Here is a 23,604-nt window from a genome sequence, read left to right as displayed (position 1 = left end):
AAAATATAAAAACTGTGTTCAAACCACACATGTGAGGTATTACCACGATCGTTGGAGCAAGAGCAATAATTCTAACACTAGACCTCCTCTGTAACTGAAAACTGGTAACCTGTAGAAATGTTTAAACGTCGCCAATGGAGATTTTTAAGTGCCAAAGTTTGTCGCCATTCCACGGGCGGGTGCAATTTTGAAGCATGACATGTTTGGTATCAGTTTACTCGGTGTAACATTGTCTTTCACAATATAGAAAAAAAATTGGGCTAACGTTACTGTTCTCTTATTTTTTTTTTTTTTTTTTTTAACTCCAAAGTCTAATGTTTGGGGGGTTCTAAGTAATTTTGAATTACGTTTTGAATTGCGGGCAGATTAGCCACGGATCTGCCCATGATTTGACAGTGCCAAGGTGTGAATGACAAAACGTGGAACTTGCATTTGAGATGCCATTCATTTGAATTACACCTCAAATCACGGTGTGGGTCTGCCGCGTGAGAAAATGTGCTGCAATCGCAGAAACCATGTCGCCCCAAAGTAGTTCTTGAACTATTTTTGGGCAACATGTGTTCCACTGCAATTTCAGCCCATTTTATCGCACGACAATCGCGGAAGACCAGCACCGCAATTTAAGGCGTTATTCAAATGAATGGCATCTCAAATCTGAGTTCAGCGTTTTGTCATTCACGCCTTGGTGCTGTCAAATCGTGGGCAGATCCGTGGCAAATCTGCCCGTGATTTAAAACGCTGTAGTGTGAATGCAGCCTAAGGAAGGTGAAGGAGTCAATATACAGGTCACTGCAGAGACCCGATGGGCCATTCATCCACTTATTCATTAAATCTGCCTTACACCGTTAGAAAGGTTAGGCTCTACAATATAAACACTGTTAACATTTTTGATTGCTGTAATTGGTCATCACAGTGATCACATGATACAGAATCTGCTCTATACATTACACTGTGTCTGTGAACCGAGCCTTCCCTTGATGGCTTCTTTAAATATATTTAATCTGTGCATCTAGTGGTTTGCCCGAAATTCCGCTTTACAGGTGATATTTGTGATGGTGGCTAATATTGGTTTTATAGAAGAAAAGACGAAGCATGAATTAAATGTTTTCTAATTTTCGACTATGTCATCAGATTTCCTTCTAATATGTTCTAGACAAAGGTGATCTGTCTGCATTCATATGCATAATGCACATTCAGACTATAAATAACCTGTCTAGGCTTTGATGTATGTGTATGTTATGCCTCTTGGAAGTTTTACTGCATTCTGGCACATAAACATATCTGTATGATATTCTTTCATCTCCATGGATCATGCACGTATCACGATCTAACGTCCTTCTGCTCTGTTTTACGACTGTTCTGTAGCCCCCTATGGAACCCTCCAGCCCGGCACAGCTGTCTTTCTGGCTGTGTAGATAAACAGTCTGCAGTGAGCCTAAATGGTAGAGTGGATGAAATGAAATGTGATCACTCGTACTTTTTTGGGTTAACTTTTAACTAATTGGCCACAGTTAAAAAAAAAAAAAAAAAAAAAATCTCCAAACTTAGTGTAAAATATTGTCCTGGAAATGTGGTTGTGTTCTGTACCATGTCATGGGAAAGGAATCATATTTTTTTTTATTAAATGTTGTTTGGCAGTAAAGGGCTTTAATGTTTTTTTTTTTTTTTTTTTTTTTTTTTTTTCGTGCAAGTGAATTGCTGAAAGTGAGGGACACAGTCAGGTTTTGTTTGATTTAGTCTGAAAGATTAGTAAAAGTTACCAGTATGAGAGTCTACCTGGATGTATATAGATTTTACTGTAAATAGGTGATATAGGTAAACCCACTCACTACATATATCAAATATGACGCAAAATCTGTCTGTTTTGTGTATACATGTTGGCTTTGGAAATGATTTGGAGAAATATTAGGCAAGAACTCTTATAAAGACACTTTATGCTTTACCTGGATCATCTTCATAGTGCACCAGTGCAATTTCAGTTCACTCACTGTAGATTCAATCTGTGAAACTGTGCTTTGGCATTTAGACATGGGAGTGATTCTTTTCAATGCCAATGTTGGAGGCAGATGAGGCAAGTATTTTGCTAAAGGGATTACCATAGTGTTGGAAGTTCATTTTTAGGTTAAAGCTTTACTTAAGCCAAAGGAACTATTTTTTTTTCTTAAGTTTTGAATTAGGGGTCGACCAATATTGTTTTTTCAGGGCCAATACCAATTCCGATTTTCAGGCCGATAGCAGGTGCCGATATTCTGTACATCACCGTCCCCTGCCACCCAAATGCATCTGGTCACTTGCCACTGCCACCTAAATGCAGCTTGTTACTTGCCATTGTCACCTTCCACCTATATGCAGCTTGTCACTACTTGCACTACTTTTGGCAGCCTCACAAGTGGGTGCTAAACTTTGTTTATACATTTTCATCACATCCTTAGTCTAACTTAAGAAGTGTGGCCATTTTATTGTAATTGTTAAATCTTTACTGAAGGAATAATGAATTGCTGACTTTTTCCTTCTGAAATCATTGGTTACTTGGCTGTCATGCTAATTCAGTGGCTTTAATTTTTGTCTTGTGTGAAAGGGAAAAGCAAGCCAAACAACTATCGCAAGAGTCCAAAATGCATTGTTATCAACTGTAATGCCCCGTACACACGGTCAGATTTTCCGACGGAAAATGTGTGATAGGACCTTGTTGTCGGAAATTCCGACCGTGTGTAGGCTCCATCACACATTTTCCATTGGATTTTCCGACACACAAAGTTTGAGAGCAGGCTATAAAATTTTCCGACAACAAAATCCGTTGTCGGAATTTCCGTTCGTGTGTACACAGATCCGACGCACAAAGTGCCACGCATGCTCAGAATAAATAAAGAGATGAAAGCTTTTGGCTACTGCCCCGTTTATAGTCCCGACCTACGTGTTTTACGTCATCGCGTTCAGAACGATCGGATTTTCCGACAACTTTGTGTGACCGTGTGTATGCAAGACAAGTTTGAGCCAACATCCGTCGGAAAAAATCCTAGGATTTTGTTGTCGGAATGTCCGATCAATGTCCGACCGTGTGTACGGGGCATTACTTTTTTTTTTTTTTTTTTTTGGCTTCTTCTGACAATTGTTTAGCACTTTCTTGATTCCTTTTTATGGGCTAGGTCCTTTGTCTAGCGCCTCACCCCTATCTTTGAACTTCAGTTCTTTCATAGGCACTTACTTGGAAATAGTATGCAGGTGACTTGACCTTACTCTAACTTCTAATCCTTTTATTTTTGTTCTGGTTCATTGAAAACAAGTAAAAATTAGAAATGGATCTCAGTGCCCTGAGATCTAACTTTCAGTAGCCATCACCCGGATGACATCTACTAGGCATTGGGTGGGACTACCAGACATGACTTTGTCATGCTTTCTTTTGCGGAAAGTCGGACCAGAAGGAGAGTCTTTGCCGATCGGGCAATCAATGCAAAATAACAGTGTTTGGTTTCTATATATGCGATTGTGCATTCTAATATATAAATAAATTTGCAGGTTTTAACTTTATTACACTATGAGAGTCCTGTTTTCCTTCTCTATGATCCTTGCAAGTGATTGTTTGAGTACTTTTCAGCATAATGGTCAGCTGATGTAACTGTGGTTCAGGATCATTGATCATTTATAATCTGATGATCACTTCAATCCAGTAAGAGCCTCTTGTGCACACGGAGGATTCTTAGGTGGATGGGTGTTCATTTACAGCAGTTCACAATAAGTGGAGCTTTAATACTTGTGTTGATTGGATGTCATTTTGACATGGAGTGGAGGACTCATTTCTTTGGTGTGTATATACACTTTAAAGGACACACTTTTTATATGAATATATTTATCTATCTTTTATATTTTTAGCAGGGAACACCATTAACCCTTTGCCCCTGGTGTTAACCTCTTTCCTGCCCGTGTCATTTATACAGTAATCAGTGAATTATTTTTTTTTAGCACTGATCGCTGTATTGGTGTCACTGGTCCCCAAAAAGTGTTAGGGTCAGATTTGTCCGCTGCAATGTCGCAGTCCCTCTAAAAATCGCTGATCCCCGCTAGTACCAGTAAAAACAATTAAAAAAAAAAAAAAATTAAAAATCTCTAAATCTATATAGTTTGTAGACGCTATGAGTTTTGCGAAAACCAATCAATATACGCTGTTTTTTTTTTTTCTTTTTGTTTACCAAAAATATGTAGAAGAATACATATTGGCCTAAATTGGCCAAAAAATGTGTTTTTTTGTTTTGTTTTTTTTTTTTTACATATTTTTATTTTTTTTGGAAATGTATTCTATTATAGAAAGTAAATAATAATGTGTGTTTTTTGTTTGTTTTTTTTCAATGGTCTTTTTTTTGTTTGTTTATAGTGCAAAAAATAGAAACCACACAGGTGATCAAATACCGCCAAAAGAAGACTCTATTTGTGGGGAAAAAAGAACATCAATTTTATTTGGGTACAGCAAATGGCCTGGTCATTAAGGGGGTAAAACCTTCCGGGCTGAAGTGGTTTAATTTACATAGAGCAGCACAAAGCAAATTTTCAGGACTTTGCAGAATCTGTTTCAAAGCACTCTGCAAGGTTCCAAAAAATGGCTTGAGGGTGCCTGTTGCTTTATGTAAATAAAGAACCATATTATCATATTATCAGTGTACCAAGCTATGCTGGTAACTACAGCATCCAACATGAACTGTGGACAAATCTAACTTTCCCAAATATTGGACACGTCCAAAGTTTTGCAGCACATTGCATTCGAGAGCTATTCAAGGCACTGCAATGTGTCCGCACTTGTAATGTGTTGCAATAACCTGTGCATTGCCGCAAAGCATACATGTAAATCAACCCTTAAAGTTCTTTCTTTAGTTTCACTACACTGAATATAATAATGTTAAGTTTGGTATGAAATTCTTAGAAAATCTGAGTGAAAAAAGATACAAAGCTTTTTCATACATTGAGATCTGGTTGTGGTAAATTCTGTAGAAATTTAGTGAGCGTGAACTTGCCAAGGGTAAACTTTATTACAGCTTGTATTTTCGATGATAAAATTTAGTTTGCGACCTTTTGTGAATAGATCTCATGATGGTGCTTTTAAGTTAAGTGGTTGGATCTTGATCTTTTCATATGGTGGGGAAAAAAAGCATGATATGATGTGATGCGTCCTTCCTATAAGACTATTTATGGTGCAGTGTCCAGCATGCGATTCAGTAGTGAGCATACTGGAAGTGTGCCTGAATGACAGGATTACAAAGTCCATTTGTTTAGTTGTGTGAGTCCTCTGGTATAGTTAAAAAGAAAATAAATCAAGTCAAATGATCGCATTATCAACACTATTAGCTCAGCTGCAGTGTTAAATTTCCTGATGAGTAATAGTGCGTTTTTTTTTTTTTTCAGGTGCGCCAGAGGTTTCCTGCATGGCCGTGCCAAAGAGTATTATTTTGCAGTACAGCATCGCCCTCTGATGGTGAGAAGATGTATTTGCCTGTTGAATTGTACTGTAGCTGGTGTTTTCTTCCAGAGAGATGTAGTGATCTATCATAGTTATCCTTTTTATAGCAAAAATTACATTATTTAAAATTGTTTTATTTTTCAAAATAATACATTTTTTTTCTGTTTTTTTTTTTTTTTTTTTTGCGTTCATCGTTATATTTATAATTACCTCTTATTTTATTTTTATTTTTTTTGCTAGCTATCCATATGGGTAACAGTCTTCCAAGGCTGTCCACAAATCCTCACAACAGGTTTATCTGTATAAAACAACACTAAATGACAAACAGTTCCCTATATTTTTGTATGAAAGTATATCATTAGGCCTTGTATACAAAGTTCTGCTTGCAAATGCTAGTCTGGTATCGCATTAAAAACGCTGCGCTATCAAAGGTATAAGCAAAAAGCCTCTGAACTGGTAAAAATATATCCTCTACACCAGGGATATGCAATTAGTGGACTTCAGCTGTTGCAGGACTAAATGTCCCATGAGGTATAGCAAGACTCCAACAGCCACAAGCATGACACCCAGAGGCAGAGGCTTGCTGGGACTTGTAGTTTTGCAACAGCTGGAGGTCCACTAATTGCATATCCCTGCTCTACACCGTGGTAATAATAATGTATAAAATATATAATGATAAATGTATAAAATGACACGTGCTTAATAGCCAAATAATAAAGTGACAATGTGCATTTATATAGTGATAATTTTTTTTTTTTTAAAGGAAATTTAAATAGATCCAAATACTGGAATTATAAAAGTGCTTAAGTGCACTGTGCAAAGATCAAATTGATCCAATTTACAGGTGCTCCACACGATTCAGTATGCTGTGAAAGTGATGCGATAATCAGACATTGTGTTCTCACTCAGGTGCTCCCACCATGTAATGAAGGCTCACCTTAAGGTGTGTGAACTTGCTGTTAAGCTTGGTCAATACACGCTTTGGAACCACTACAGGGTTCAACAGTGCGTCCGGGATCCTGGATCAATCGCCAATGTAACTCAGTAAATCAATGAAAAAAGATCTCATAGTGTAGTATGTTTATGCAATTTATTGAACCAAAAATAAACAGGTCCCACACAGGGTACTCACAATATCCAGAACGCTTCAGTGCGCCATTCTACATCAAGCAAAAAACGAATGGTTGAAACCAGCCGGTAACGGGATGGTATGCTGATCGTTCCTAACAGCTGATCTGCTAAGCGTGCCATCCTGTCCCCTTCCCCTACATGTGTCGATACAAGGGAATTTCGTATCTTCCTCAGGGGGTGATGTGATTGGACGGTGAAGCTGTCAGTTAAAATAGTGTCTGCGGCCACTTTGTTGTGGTCCGCGGGACACTCTAGTGCTGGGTCTATGTACTTCAATGAGACCAACACATAAAGTTAAACTACTTGGTTACAGCTCAGTGTGGAGCACCTGTAAGTTGGATCAATTTGAACTTTGCACAGTGCACTTAAGCACTTTTATAATTCCAGTATTTGGATCTATTTAAATTTCCACGGACTTATTTGCTTTAAATTTTTTTTATCACTATATAAATGCACATTGCCACTTTATTATTTGGCTATTAAAGCGGAGCGCCGCCGAAAATTTTTTTTTTAAAAGTCAGCAGCTACAAATACTGCAGCTGCTGACTTTTAAAACATGGACACTTACCTGTCCAGGGCGCCCGCGATGTCGGCACCCGAGGCCGAAGCGTCTCTCCGTCCTCGGGTGCTGCCGCCTCCATCTTCGGTAAGGGAATCAGGAAGCGAAGCCGTGCGGCTTCACTTCCCGGTTCCCTACTGCGCATGCGCGAGTCGCGCAGCGCAATACGGATGGTCCCTGCTGCCTCTGGGACCCGTGTGTTTCCCAGCAGGCAGCGGGGAGGGAGCAGGAAGTGGCGTAAATAACCGCAGATTCTGCGGCTATCTATGCCGGAAGTGGGTACAGATACCTGTAATATACAGGTATCTGTACCCCCCTCTCCCCTGAAAGGTGCCAACTGTGTCACCGGAGGGGGGGAGGAATCTGATGAGTGGAAGTTCCACTTTTGGGTGGAACGCCACTTTAAGCACGTGTCATTTTATATATTTTATACATTATTATTACCACGGTGTAGAGGATATATTTTTACCAGTTCAGAGGCTTTTTGCTTATACCTTTTGATAGTGAAGCATTTTTAATGCGATTTTAGTACTTTTACATGGTTTATGAGACATGTTTACCGCTTGCAGCTGATTCAAAGAGGATTTATTGGTTTATTATTGTCAGTGGAGGCTCACAGGACGTTCTATATAAATGCTAGTCTGGTGATCCTTACCTGGAGTTTTACAAACATTTTACCCAAACTTTGATCATGTGGAAGCCTGTAAACCTTTTTTTAAAATACATTTTTAATTATTTAATATAGAACATTTTCTATTTTTTTGTTTTGTTTTGTCTTAGGTTCACCTAGATAATTAATTAAATCTTTATGTACTTTATATAATATTTGCCACATGCAGGTAGGTGAATATATCCACAAATATTGCTTAGAGAACTACTAGTGAAAATTTAGTTCCGCTTTGTAAATGCATTCAATCTTCATCTTATGCTGAATAGCAGGGAAAAGGTGAATTCACCAATGAAATAAAAAAATTTAAATAAGCCTAACTTGCTCAGAAAAATGTCAAGTATTGGACCAAAAGGTGTTAAAGAAGACTCCATAAATATGCTTCCAAGAGTCAGACTGATCTGCATCTAGGCTGCTGCCCATTTCAAAGTAAGAATATAAGTGTTGTAGTCCTACCAATGCCCCACTTTTCCAATTAACTTCAGTAAGTCTTCAGTGAAATTCTGAAGTGACATACAGTGATACTGTATTATCCTGTTACACTCAATGCCTACTGTAGAACAATGTATTTGATGGTGCAATTCACATTTAGAAATATTTATAAAGGCCCAGAAAATGCAGGCAACATTTTATATTTAACTTAAAGGGTAACTCCACTTTCGTGGGGGAAAAAAATAGCAAATAAAGAAAATATAGCACATATAATTGCGACACAAATTATTGTAATTGAATGTTATTAAAAATTGCCTTTCCTTTTCAATCTGCAGTCACTGTAATTTTCTGAGAATGCATTGCGATATGGCTACATGGAGTTGTTCTGTACACAGAGTGTACTGACCACTCCCCAGAAACATGATTTCCCGCTTGTGTGATTGGCTCCACAATTTCCCCAGAAGTCTGTTTAAGATACAAGTCAGATTTCAGGCATCCCCTGCAGCAAAAATGTAATTTTTGGAGAGATACTTTCAATAGGAACACGTCTAAACGGATGCAGGCCCAGCAGATTTCCTCATTACTGCCCTGCAGCTGCACACCTGACAGTTAATTATGAAACCACTCCCATTAGACCTACTCAGAACAGAGGCACAGACACACACATGGATTACTTCAGAATAACAAAAGGTAGGCAAAGGTTTTTATAACCCTTGCAATGTTCACCCAGAGGGAAATGTTTTTTTTTTCTCAACAAAAGTGGAGTTACGCTTTAACAAAAAACATTTTTTAATTGCTATTTTTTTGCCCTGACTATAACTAAAATGTGTAGAAACCACTAAACCTTCACTTTTAGGTGCACAGAGAGGATTGCCAGTGGCTTTACTGACTCTCAGTTTTTGATATGCTGCCTAATATGGTAAATGTGACAGAGCACACTTGCATTTTTGGGTAAAAAAAGGAAGGTGTAACAGTCCAGCTGATTTCTGTTCTTTGTTTCTTACTAGATGTTTCTGTGATTTACCAAAACGGGTTGCCAGTGATCACCTTTACGCTTCCATCACGGCGGGAGCAATGCAGATTCACTCTAAAGCCTATTTCAGATACAGTAGGAGTATTCTTGCAGCAGGTTCAAGCAGAAGACCGAGGAATAGACAGGGTGGCAATCTACTCCATAGGTATGTAAGTGTGTATCCGTGATAGCTTCAACACTCTGCGGCTTAGTTGTTTTTCTCTCTGAATTGTGTTCTTTTGCTTGGTGCTTTTAAAAATCTTCAGAGAGTATCCACAGTGCATGCATCACCAAAAATTTACTGTGCTTTTGTTTTGTTTTTTTGTTTTTTTCCTTGGATGGATGGTGATAAATGAGGGGGGGGAATTACCCATTGATTTATTACCATAGCCCCCTTACCCCCATTTCCCAGTCTTCCAGCAACAAGCAGGATCTTCAGTGCTCCCGACTTTAATGGGGGGCTAATTTCAAAGGCGCATTAGGCAATGCTTTTGAGAATTAAAATTTCTGGACATTTGTAAAATCTATATTGCAGATCTTTAATCAAACGCCACACTCACTGGTTATTTTAAATATCACACAGTACTTGTTTGTTTAGATCACCTACTGTATGTACAGAGAGTGTTTAGGCTGGGTCTGGTCAGCATGTGAAACGTCCTTAACGTGGCTTCATCAGAATACGGAGTACAACTTTTGGCCAGTTCTCTCCGGTAAATGCATACAAACAAGCCTCTCAAAATAAAAAATTGCTAGGATATTGCCCCAGTTTTATGTTTATTTTTAAGCATAACATGGCCTTTTGGTACCATGTCTGTCCACAGTGACTTCTCACCTGCTTTTGTTCAGCATGGGGCTGCTAGGTTTGACACTACCCAGGAGGGCTGTAGGTAGACAGTCAGCAAAGGCCATGTTTGTTTTTCTTGTTAACACATTTGATGGAATATTCCTATTTCCGTTACTTAAAATCTTTCCTTTTGGTCTTGGACTATGTGCACGCCTCTTGCTGCAGTCTATTTGGTCTTACAGTAATAATAAATCTAACAAGGTGACTTGAGATCCCTTGTAACAGCTTTTAGATAGACTAATAAAGGAGAAAAACGTATCTCCTGGGGAAATTTGTGTTTAATGTGGGTATACCAAAAACCTTATTCAGACTTCTTGGTAGGAAAAGCCAAGTATAAGATATAATATTCTGTAAAAATGTAAACATCATGAGTAAATGTAGGTAACAGAATCTGATGAATTAAGGGAAATACTCCTATTTCATATGTGATTTTGGATTTAGTTTATTAAATGTCCAAAGCTGATTTTTTTTTTTTTTTTTTTTTTTTCCACTTACAGATGGAGAACGTATATCCTCATCCACAAGTATAGAAGTTCTTCTATTAGATGATTTTAAATTGACCATTAATGATATAAGCTACCACGTGCGGCCGCCAAAACGAGGTATGGGGTGTTGAAGAACAGTTAATGAACCTTTTTGCTTGCTTTTCCTTCACATATATAATATTACTCTCGGCTTTCTGCCTTGTTTTCCTACATGTTCAGAACTTTTAAGCCATGAAGATGCAACAACAATGAATGACTTGAAGACCCTTGTGCAGCAGTTGTACAGCTCTATGCGAGTTGAAGAACACCAGCTCGACAAGGAACAAGAACTTTGTCGTCGGCTAGAGGTCCTTCGAGAGCAGCTGGATCCTCTTGAAAAGGTAGACTAAAAATCTGTACCCCTGACAGTTTTAAAATGTAAAAATCTAAACAGTGATTTGCACTATAGAAGGAGTGCCCAACAGACAGCCAGAAAAGCCTGTACTCTATTCTTGAGCACAGCAAGCTGCATGTCGAGTCAGAGGCTTTGTTGGACCTTGGTGCTGAGCACCTTGGGAGGGGTGCTTGATGCTGTGCAGTGTTTAGGGAATCTGCGGGTCAGACTGATTTGTACCTGCTGACATGAACTTTCCTCTTGTGCTACAGCAGGTACATTGCCTCAGTGCATTGGCATGCTATTCAAAATTAGCATTCCAGGTGAGTTATTAGAACAGTTAATGGGGATTTAGGGATCACTTTTATCTACTGGGCAGGGTCAAGCATTTGTTTACCTTTCTGACTTGAACTCTCTCACTGTTGAAAAAAGGAGGGGTGTGGAGGCGCCAACTGTGGTAGCTTGTTTATGCAAAAATAAAAGTTAGTGTAACAATTACACTTACTGGTTCGCAGGGTGGAGGTGTTTCTTTGAGATGGAAAGTGTCCTGGGATGTGCTGTTATCTTGTTTCCGACTCAGATTTCATTCCTTCAGGCGTCTGGGTGTGGAGTCTGTACACAGGCTGAACTGCTGCATCCAGTGCATGGAAAGCTCCACGCTGACCACTCTGGAGCGCGGAAGAGGAAATGACGTCACTGATGCATGGCAAACATCCAGGCTGGTGTTGGGGATGATACAGGGATAGTACAGGCTACGTGCTCGGGGCTCACAGCTCCTTCTACTGGCCTTTTTGCTCCCTGGAGGAGAGCAGCTTGAATATATAGTGGAGGCAATTAGGTTAATTAGGTTAAAGTGTATGGGCTGGAGGTCTGTGGCTGTGGAACCACAACAGCCAGCAGACCCACAATCTTCCAAAAAGCACAAAAAAGTTGAAAGTAAAGTATGAAGAATTAAAAATATGATAAATTGGGGGTAAGTTTAATAAATATAAGGATAATAATAGTAAGTGGAATTAGAGTTAAAACATTTATTTAGAAGATGAAAACAATTTGGAAATAAAAAAAAAAAAAATGAAATAAAAATAAATATAAACTAAAAAATAAAATTAAAAATAAAAATGGGAAAAACAATGAAAAATAGAAATAAAAATAAGTGTAAAAATAAATGTAAAATTAAAATAAAAAATGAAATTAACCACTTGACAACTGGCCACTTAAACCCCCTTCCTAACCAGACCAATTTTCAGCTTTTGGTGCTCTCACATTTTGAATGACAATTACTCAGTCATGCAACACTGTATCTATATGAAATTTTTGTCCTTTTTTTCACACAAATAGAGCTTTCTTTTGGTGGTATTTAATCACCGCTGGGTTCTTTATTTTTTGCGCCGTAAAAGAAAAAAGACTGAAAAATCTGTAAAAAAAATAAATTTTTCTATATTTCTGTTAAAATATTTTGCAAATTAGTAATTTTTCTTCATATATTTTGGCCAAAATTTATACCGCTACATATCTTTGGTAAAAATAACCCAAATCGGTGAAAGTTATAGAGTCCAAAAGCTATGGTGCGAATATCTGAAAATTGATCACACCTGAAGTACTGACGGCCTATCTAATTTCTTGAGACCCTAACATGCCAGAAAAGGACAAATACCCCCCAAATGACCCCTTTTTGGAAAGAAGACATTCCAAGGTATTTAGAAAGATGCATGGTGAGTTTTTTGAAGTTGTCATTTTTTCCCACAATTCTTTGCAAAATCAAGGTTTTTTTTTTTTTACTTTTTTTTTTTTTTTTCCACAAAATTGTCATATTAGCAGGTTATTTCTCACACACCGCATATGCATACCACAAATTACACCCCAAAACACATTCTGCTATTACTCCCGAGTACGGCGATACCCCATGTGTGAGACTTTTACACAGCGTGGCCACATACAGAGGCCCAACATGCAGGGGAGCACCTTCAGGCGTTCTGGAGCACCCAGGCCAATTCTGACATTTCTCTCCTACATGTAAAAATCATCATTTATTAGCTCGAAAATTACATAGAACCCCAAAACATTATATATGTTTTTTTAGCAAAGACCCTAGAGAATACAATGGCGGTCATTGCAACTTTTTATCTCGCACGGTATTTGCGCAGCAATTTTTTTAACGCTTTTTTTTGGAAAAAAAACTGTTTTGTGCTTTACAAAAACCAAAACAGTAAAGTTAGCCCAATGTTTTTGCATAATGTGAAAGATGAAGTTACGCCGAGTAAACAGATGCCCAACATGTCACCTTTCAAAATTGCACGCGCTTGTGGAATGGCGCCAAACTTTGCTACTCAAAAATCCCCATAGGCGACGCTTTAAAATTTTTTACTGGTTACATGTTTTGAGTTACAGAGGAGGTCTAGGGCCAAAATGATTGCTCTCGCTCTACCGATCGCAGCGATACCTCACATGTGTGGTTTGAACACCGTTTTCATATGTGGGCGGGACTTACGTGTGCGTTCGCTTCTGCATGCGAGCACACAGGGACAGGGGCGCTTTAAAATTTTTTTTTTTTTTTTTTATTCATTTTACTTTATTTTAGTTTAATGCTTTTTTCCAAAAAAAAAAAAAAATTTTGACCACTTTTATTCCTATTACAAGGAATGTAAACATCCTTGTAATAGGAATATGGCATGACAGGTCCTCTTTACAGTGAGATATGGGGTCAATAAGACCCCACATCTCACCTCTAGGCTGGGAAGCCTGAAATTAAAAAAAAAAAAAAAAAACGATCCTGGCTTCGATCATAGCGGTGAGTCGGTAGAAGTGCGCGGGGGGGGGGCATCCCCTCTCACCTCCCGTAAGAACGATCAAGCAGTGGAACAGCCGCTATGATCATTCTTATGGTGTAGGGAATCGCTGGCTGAAAAAGCTGATATCTGAATGATGCCTGTAGCTGCAGGCATCATTCAGATATCCCCGCACAAAGTCAAGGACGTCGTATGATGGCCGGCGGGCGGGAAGTGGTTAAAATGCATTTTTTTTTTTAACACAAAGTTGTCCATTTATACAATATTTCTACCACATAGCATGTACACACCAAAAATGGTGTCCTCCTGAGTACGGCAATACCACGTGTGAGACTTCCACAGCCTGGCCACATACAGAGGCCGAGTACAGCCGAGCATGGCTCAGCATGGCGGGGTATGGCAGGGTAATGCGGGGGCTTTGCAGGGTAATGCGGGGGCTTTGCAGGGTAATGCGGGGGCTTTGCAGGGTAATGCGGGGGTATTGCAGAGTAATGTGGGGGTATTGCAGAGTAATGTGGGGGTATTGCAGAGTAATGTGGGGGTATTGCAGAGTATTGCACAGCAGTAGGGATGGCTGAGCATGGATGGCTGGATGTCTCTGTGCAGCGCTGTGGGCACTACACATCCAGCCCACAGCGCTGCAGCCATCCATCCATCCCCCTCTCCGCCCGCAGTGTACAGGAGGAGAGGAACTGGCGTCATCAGATGACGCCGGTCTGTTTACATGTGATCGCGCCGTCATTTGACGGCGCGATCACATGGTAAACGGCCGCGATCAGCGGCCATTTACTGGGATCTGTGATGCGGATGTGCTCGGGTGCGCGCCCCAGGGGGCGCGCGAGAGGGGAATTCCGGGAGGACGTCATATGACGTCCTCCCAGAGTTAAGCAACCGCCCTGCAGCCGTCATTCGGCTATGGGCCAGTTGTTAAGTGGTTAAAAAAAAGCACTGGGATACACATTGAGGATGAGCATGGGGGGGGGGGGGGTGGATGGGGGGGGTGAGGAAAAAGGGGGTGAAGTTGTTATATAGAACGGTGGCGTTGCTATCTGGGTCCATGAGGGGACAGCGGTCCCTCAGGTGACTGGATGATACGACAGCAAAGGACCATGGGGGTATTTTTATGTTGTAAGAAACTTCTACATGGTTTGTATAGTGATGGGCAAGATATATATATATATATATATAATTGTTTTAACACTCTCAAGCCTCTGGGTGTGATTTTATATGATAAATATTGTTCTAGGGAAAAACCATCCCACCAATGTTGTGATTGGCGGAGGAGATTTGGTCTTCTAATTTTAAGAATTTTTTGCATAGGGATTTACCATGGTGACCTGGATAGGGGGAGGTGGGGCTGAAGAAATTGGTTAGGAACAAAGAGTAAAATTCATCTAAAATATTAAATTTGGCTTTCTCAATTTCTATGATGAGCTCCATAAGTGTGTATCGGTACAAAAAAAAAAAAAAAATTCCACAAATTTTTAGATTAATTAAATATATAAAAATGTATATACAGTATGTGCTTAGTATTATGGCTTATAAAATAGGAAGACATCCAAAAAGCGGTGCAGCTCGGAGAAGGGCACGACTGTTCAGTAATCAGCAGAGAAACAAAAGGGGGGGGGGGGGGTGTTTCCGGCGCTCCGCAACATGTGATGTCTAAGGTAAATAGTACAATGGTAGCTATAATAGCACATTAAAATAAGACAGGTAAATTCTAGAATGAGGAGGCAGCCATACTCAGAGGGTGTCCATTACCTCTGTTGATAATCAATGTTGAAAAAAGGAGGGGTGTGGAGGCGCCAACTGTAGTAGCTTGTTTATGCAAAAATAAAAGTTAGTGTAACAATTGCACTTACTGGTTCGCAGGGTGGAGGTGTTTCTTTGAGATGGAAAGTGTCCTGGGATGTGCTGTTATCATCTTTCCGGCTCGGCTTTCATTCCTTCAGGCGTCTGGGTGTGGAGTCTGTACACAGGCTGAACCGCTGCATCCAGTGCATGGAAAGCTCCACGCTGACCACTCTGGAGCGCGGAAGAGGAAATGACGTCACTGATGCATGGCAAACGTCCAGGCTGGTGTTGGGGATAATGCAGGGGATAGTACAGGCTACGCGCTCGGGGCTCACAGCTCCTTCTACTGGCCTTTTTGCTCCCTGGAGGAGAGCAGCTTGAATATATAGTGGAGGCAATTAGGTTAATTAGGTTAAAGTGTATGGGCTGGAGGTCTGTGGCTGTGGAACCACAACAGCCAGCAGACCCACAATCTTCCAAAAAGCACAGGCAAAGAAACCTCCACCCAAACCCAAAACTTCAGATAATCCACAACCAACACGTTTCACTACCCAGTTTCATGATTGTCACAAGAAGATGGAGAACATCTTAGCCAAACATTGGTGCATCTTGCTTGGAGACCCCTTTCTAGGTTCTTCCCTCACCCAACTACCCAAGGTTTCATATCGTAGAGCAAAAAATATTAAAAGTAGGATAGCACCCAGTAAAATCCGTAAAGTCCCACCCACTCCAGCCTCACACATCCCCCTGAATGTACCAATGCCGGAAAAAATTATGCCTAACGTGCAAATTTGTTGACCATGGACAAAAAAACTTCACTGTTAAAGACAAAAACATACACCATAAAAGTCTTTTGCTCCAGTGAATACGTGGTGTACTGCCTGACCTGCCCATGTGGTCTCTTTTATGTGGGCAGGACCATACGCCCCCTACGCCAACGTTTTGGCGAACACAGGCGTTTCATAGAAAAGGGCTGGGACAAACACAGTGTCCCTCTTCATTTTTTGAAGGAACACCAAAAATCTACCATGGGCCTCAGAGTCTGGGTCATCGAGGCCATGCCCAGAGGTCTTCCTGCTGCGGAACTTTTCAAACGCCTGTGTCAGCAGGAGGCCTACTGGATATATTCATTGGGTACTCTCTCGCCAGGGGGACTCAATGAAGAATTAGAAACACATTCTTTGTTGTAGTTTACTTCCCCCCCCACCCCTTCCCCTCTCCAATCATACATTCATTCTTCACTTTCTTATTTTATATATATATATATATATTACAATACACACCTTGCCCATCACCAGTCACCTCAGGGACTGCTGTCCCCTCATGGACCCAGATAGCAACTCCACCGTTCTATAGAACAACTTCTCCCCCTTTTTCCTCCCCACCACCCCCCCTTCCCTCATGTCCCCCCTGAGCTCACCCTCATAATGTGTATCCCAGTGCTTTTTTTTAATCTTTTTTTTTTTTTTTTTTTCATTTTACATTTATTTTTATACTTATTTATATTTTTTTTATTTCTATTTTTCATTGTTTTCCCATTTTTTTTTTTTTTTTTTTTTTTTTTTTTTTTTTTTGTTTATATTTATTTTTTTTTCCAAATTTTTTTCATCTTCTAAATAAATGTTTTAACTCTAATTCCACTTACTATTATTATCCTTATATTTATTAAACTTACCCCCAATTCATCATATTTTTAATTCTTCATACTTTACTTTCAACTTTTTTGTGCTTTTTGGAAGATTGTGGGTCTGCTGGCTGTTGTGGTTCCACAGACCTCCAGCCCATACACTTTAACCTAATTAACCTAATTGCCTCCACTATATATTCAAGCTGCTCTCCTCCAGGGAGCAAAAAGGCCAGTAGAAGGAGCTGTGAGCCCCGAGCGTGTAGCCTGTACTATCCCTGCATTATCCCCAACACCAGCCTGGACGTTTGGCGTGCATCAGTGACGTCATTTTCTCTTCCGCGCTCCAGAGTGGTCAGCGTGGAGCTTTCCATGCACTGGATGCAGCAGTTCAGCCTGTGTACAGACTCCACACCCAGACGCCTGAAGGAATGAAATCCGAGTCGGAAACAAGATAACAGCACATCCCAGGACACTTTCCATCTCAAAGAAACACCTCCACCCTGTGAACCAGTAATTTTAATTGTTACACTAACTTTTATTTTTGCATAAACAAGCTACCACAGTTGGCGCCTCCACACCCCTCCTTTTTTCAACATTGATTATCAACAGAAGTAATGGACACCCTCTGAGGATGGCTGCCTCCTCATTCTAGAATTTATCTGCCTTATTTTAATGTGCTATTATAGCTACCATTGTACTATTTACCTTAGACATCACATGTTGTGGAGCGCCGGAAACCCCCCCCCCCCCTTTTTGTTTCTCTGCTGATTACTGAACTCTCTCACTAGCTGAGACACTGCTATTCAACAATACCTGTTCATTGTACGGTGATGATTGCTCCTGATCGCATAGTGTTGATGTCAATCATCGCCACACAGAACATCCCACAGTAAAGGAAGAGGTATTTCTGAATATCTGTGCCCCAGCCAGCAAGTAAGCCAATGGTTGACCCTGCCCTCCAGACATAAAGTGGTCGATAAATTCCCCCTGCATGCCGCTCTAATGACTCCCACCTTCAGTGCTCATTTTGAATGGCATCTCCCCACGGCAGAATTATGCGCCTGCTGTGGCATATCGCAATGCATGATATTGCGCTGTGTTAGAAAAAAATAGTTATATGCAATTTTAAGCATGTTGGGGTGTCCTATATCGTGACAATCCACTGCAAATAGAGTAAATGGGCCCTGAAAATCAAACATGACTTTAATGCAGTACACACCATGTTTTTTGTTGTGCTCTGCTATACCGGTGGATTGACTGCAGAAGGAAGACATACGAAGGGTTGGACTTGCAATCTGTGCTGCTACAATAGATGGCAGGTCATGTACGGGGCTGCCCTTTGGCCTCTGGTGCTAAAGGACCTTGTCCTGGAACCACTTGTGCATATTGGTGTTTCTGAATTGTTTTTGAAGCAGTTCAGATGGGTTTAAAATCTATGAGCAGCCTACACATTGTAGCCAAAAATGTATAACTACCTTTTTTTTTTTTTTTTTTTTGCCAATTGTAGGTTCGGTTTCAGATTGCTCGACGAGCAGCAAAGAAGACGAGATGGGCTCAGTGGGGAATGTTGGCGTATATGTCTGTACAATTTGGAGTCTTTGCTCGTTTGACGTGGTGGGAATACTCCTGGGATATCATGGAGCCAGTCACATACTTTGTCACTTATGGCACAGGCATAGCAGGATGTGCCTATTATATTCTAACAGGCAGGGTAAGCATGACACGCCTTTGACTAGAGCTCGAGCTCTAATAAATACTGTGCTGTTCATGGAATCCGTTTCTGGTGTAGATGTCTGGTAAAGTACAACTAAAGACTCCTGAATGGCTATCTAAAAATGTACCAAATCCAGTTACTATGTAATGCACAAAGAGTGATATCGAGAGAGTATGGGTTTGCGGAATGGAATTTCATTCAACTAATGAGGGTGACATAGGTGTATCATGTAATGTATTTGAAAAACACAGAAAAGTAGGGTTTGAGACTTTACATATACCTCTGTAGTCACTATGAAACAATAGATACAAAGGTTTATCTAAAAAGATTGTATTAAATAAAAGACAAATCTAAAAGAAAGCACATCTTGCGAACAACAAAATACATTAACAGATGGATTAAGACTTTGGAGAAGGTCAACGCATTTCGCGGATCATCCACTTCTTTTGGGACCGCCAAAGTTTAATACATAGGAAGTGTTTAAAGGGGTTGTAAAGGTAAAATTATTTTTTTTTAAAAATAACAAACATGTTATACTTACCTTCACTGTGCAGCTCGTTCTGCACAGAGTGGCCCCGAACCTGGTCTTCTGGGGTCCCTCGGCGGCTGTTTCAGCTCCTCCCCGCAAGCATTCACCACCTTAATGCGAGCTCCCTCGCATGGTGGTGAGTGCTTGCGTGCGCGCTCCCGTGATACAGCCGGCGGCTATAACCGCTCGCTGTATCACTCGGCCCCGCCCCCCGGCGCGCCGCGTCATCGGATGTGATTGACAGCAGCGCGAGCCAATGGCTGCGCTGCTTTCAATCCATCCACTGCAGCCAATCAGCGACCAGGCTGAGCTGCAGTGGAGATGACGAGAACGAGCAGCGAAGATTCGAGGCGTCAGGTAAGTAAAACGGGGGGGCTGGGGGCGGCGGTATTGTCAAAAGTTTTTTCACCTTAATGCATAGAATGCATTAAGGTAAAAAAATTTTTACCTTTACAACCTCTTTAATCAAAGGAATTTAAAAACAGAAAAATACAAATAAAAAAAAATATATAGATATAGATAGATAGATAGATAGATAGATATAGATTATATATATATATATATATATATAAAAATATATTATTATACACAGAGTTGTGACTTCTTGCCCATTTTTCAGAGAATATGAATGATAAAACACAAACTTTTTTCACTCATGGTTAGTGTTTGGCTGAAGCCATTTATTTATCAGTGACCCTGATCAAAAGTTTACATACCCTAGTGATTTTGGCCTAATAACATGCACACAAGTTGACACAAAGGGGTTTGAAAGGCTATTAAAAGGTAACCATCCTCACCTGTGATCTGTGTGTGTGTGTGTGTGTGTGTGTGTGTGTGTGTGTATAAAAGGTCAATGAGTTTCTGGACTCCTGACAAACCCTTACATCCGTGCTGCACTGATGATTCTGAGTTATGTGGAAAGCAAAAGAATTGTCAAAGGATCTGCAGGAAAAGGTAGTTGAACTGTATATAACAGGAAAGGGATATAAAAAGATATCCAAGGAATTGAGAATGCCAGTCAGCAGTGTTCAAACTCTAATTAAGAAGTGGAACATGAGGGGTTCTGTTGAAACCAAACCACGATCGGGTAGACCAACTAAAATATCAGCCACAACTGCCAAGAAAATTGTTCGGGATGCAAAGAAAAATCCACAAATAACTTCGGGTGAAATATAGGACTCTCTGAAAACATGTGGTGTGGCTGTTTCAGGAGGCACTTGAAGAAAGATGGGCTGCATGGTCGAGTCACCAGAAGAAAGCCATTACTATGCAAATGCCAGAAAGTATCCTGCTTGCAATACGCCAAACAGCACAGAGACAGACCTCTAACCTTCTGGCACAGTCATTTGGAGTTTTGAGACCAAAATTGAGCTTTTTGGCCACAACCATAAACGCTTCATTTGAAGAGAAGTCAACAAGGCCTATGAAGAACGGTACACCATTCCTACTATGACACACGGAGGTGGGTTGCTGATATTTTGGGGATGTGTGAGCTACAAATGCACAGGAAATTTGATCAAAATTGATGGCAAGATGTATGCAGTATGTTCTCAAAAAGTTCTGGAGGAACATTTGCATTCATCAGCCGGGAAGCTGCGCATGGGATGTCCTTGGACATTCTAACATGACAATGATCCAAAACACAAGGCCAAGTCAACCTGTCATTGGCTACAGCAGAATAAAGTGAAGGTTCTGGAGTGGCCATCTGTCTCCTGACCTCAATATCATTGAGCCACTCTGGGGAGATTTCAAACGTGCAGTTCATGCAAGACAGCCCAAGAATTTACAGGAACTGGAGGCTTTTTGCCAAGAGGAATGGGCAGCTTTACTATCTGAGAAGATAAAGATCCTCATCCACAAATACCACAAAAGACTTTCAGCTGTCATTGATGTTAAAGGAGGCAATACACGGTATTGAGAACTGCGGAATGTAAACTTTAGATCAGGGTCATCTGGGTAGTTTCTGTTGCCATTATGATTTAAAAAGAGTAAACACAGTTGATTGATAATACATGGCTTCAGCCAAACATGAACTATGAGTGAAAGAAAAGTTTTTGCGTTATTATACATATTCTCTGAAAAATGGCCAAGAAGTCATACATTCTGCCAGGGTATGTAAACTTATAAGCACAAGTGTGTGTGTGTATGTATACAGTGCCTTGCAATAGTATTCACCCCTTGGCCTTTTACCCATTTTGTTACATTACAGCATTTGGTTCAATGTTTTGTTTTTGTTTTTAATCTGAATTGTATGTGATGGATCAGAACACAATAGTCTAAATTGTTGAAATAAAATTAGAAAACTATATACATAACTATTTTTCAGAAATAAAAAAACTGATAATTGGCATGTGCGTATGTATTCACCCTCTTTGTTATGATGCCCATAAAAAGCTCTGGTGCAACCAATTTCAGAAGTCACATAATTAGTGAAATGATGTCCACCTGTGTGCAATCTAAGTGTCACATGATCTGTCATTATATATACACATCTTTTTGAAAGGCCCCAGAGGCTGCAACACATAAGCAAGAGGCACCACTAACCAAACGCTGCCATGAAACCAAGGAACGCTCCAAACAAGTAAGGTACAGTGTTGCTGAGAATTACAGGGATGGGTTATAAAAAAAATATCCAAACCTTTGATGATCCCTGGGAGCACCATCAAATCTATCATAACCAAATGGAAAGAACACGGCACAACAGCAAACCTGCCAAGAGACGGCTGCAGACCAAAACTCACAGACCAGGCAAGGAGGGCATTAATCAGAAGCAGCACAGAGACCTAAGGTAACCCTGGAGGAGCTGCAGAGTTCCATAGCAGAGACTGCAGTATATGTGCATAGGATGACAATAAGCCGTACGCTCCACAGGGTTGGGCTTTATGGCAGAGTGGCCAGAAGAAAGCCATTACTTTCAGCAAAAAACAAAATGGCACATTTTTAGTTTGCGAAAAGGCATGTGGGAGACTCCCAAAATGTATAGAGGAAGGTGCTCTGGTCTGATGAGACTAAAATTGAACTTGTTGGCCATCAAAGAAAACGATGTCTGGCGCAAACCCAACCCATCACATCACCCAAAGAACACCATCCCCACAGTGAAACATGGTGGTGGCAGCATCATGCTGTGGGTATGTTTTTCAGCAGTCAGGACTGGCAAACTGGTCAGAGTTGAGGGAAAGATGGATGGTGCTAAATACAAGGATATTCTTGAGCAAAACCTGTACTAGTCTGTGTGTGGTTTGAGGCTAGGATAGAGGTTCACCTTCCAGCAGGACAATGACCACAAACATGCTCCTAAAGCAAGACTTGAGTGGTTTAAGGGGAAGCATGTAAATGTGTTGGCATGGCCTAGTCAAAACCCAGACCTCAATCTAATAGAAAATCTGTGGTCAGACTTAAAGATTGCTGTTCACAAGTACAAACCATCCAACTTGAAGGAGCTGGAGCAGTTTTGCAAGGAGGAATGGGCAAAAATCGGAGTGGAAAGATGTGGCAAGCTCATAGACTATCCAAAGCGACTTGGAGCTGGGATAGCCGCAAAAGATGGCTCTACATAGTATTGACTTTAAGGGGTGAATAGTTATGCACATTGACTTTTTCTGTTATTTTGTCCTATATGCTGTTTGCTTTACAATGAACCACTTAAGGACCGCCTCACGTCGATTTACGACGGCAAGGCGGCACGGGCAGGCAGAATCGCGTACATATACGTGATCTGCCCCCCGCGGGAGGGGGGGTCCCCCCCCCGGTGCCCGAGGCGGTCCTCTTTTGTCCCCCCGCAATTGGAGGTGATTCATGGCCCCCCCTCGCGATCGCCGACGGCCAATCAGAACATTCCTTTGCTGCCGTATGCTAAACAGCAGCAAAGGAAATGATGTCATCTCTCCTCGGCTCGGTATTTTCCATTCCGGCGCCGAGGAGAGAAGACATCAATGTGAGTGCACAAACACACACACACACACTCAGTAGAACATGCCAGGCACACACAACACCCCCGATCACCCCCCGATCTCCTCCACCCCCCCCCCCCCCCGCGTCACCCTGACACCAAGCAGTTTTTTTTTTTTTTTCTGATTACTGCATGGTGTCAGTTTGTGACAGTTACTGTGGTAGGGCAGTTAGGGTTAGCCCCCTTTAGGTCTAGGATACCCCCCTAACCCCCCCTAATAAAGTTTTAACCCCTTGATCACCCCCTGTCGCCAGTC

At 40.8% G+C, this 23,604-nt stretch overlaps 1 protein-coding gene across 1 annotated transcript in view; it reads left to right on the top strand.

The window, feature by feature from the left end:
• MCU (mitochondrial calcium uniporter) overlaps positions 1–23,604 on the top strand; it is a 200,670-nt gene that overhangs the window by 167,587 nt on the left and 9,479 nt on the right. Inside the window, exons 2-6 of the mRNA XM_073596554.1 lie at positions 5,392–5,461; positions 9,243–9,413; positions 10,589–10,693; positions 10,796–10,956; positions 18,664–18,867. Of these exons, the coding sequence (XP_073452655.1) occupies positions 5,392–5,461; positions 9,243–9,413; positions 10,589–10,693; positions 10,796–10,956; positions 18,664–18,867 (711 nt within the window). The remainder of the gene's footprint in view (positions 1–5,391; positions 5,462–9,242; positions 9,414–10,588; positions 10,694–10,795; positions 10,957–18,663; positions 18,868–23,604) is intronic.

Source organism: Aquarana catesbeiana, linkage group LG08 (assembly GCF_042186555.1).
Source record: "Aquarana catesbeiana isolate 2022-GZ linkage group LG08, ASM4218655v1, whole genome shotgun sequence".
Lineage (NCBI taxonomy): Eukaryota > Metazoa > Chordata > Amphibia > Anura > Ranidae > Aquarana > Aquarana catesbeiana.
Note: the sequence above shows the minus strand (reverse complement) of the source record. Positions and strands in the feature narration are given on the sequence as shown.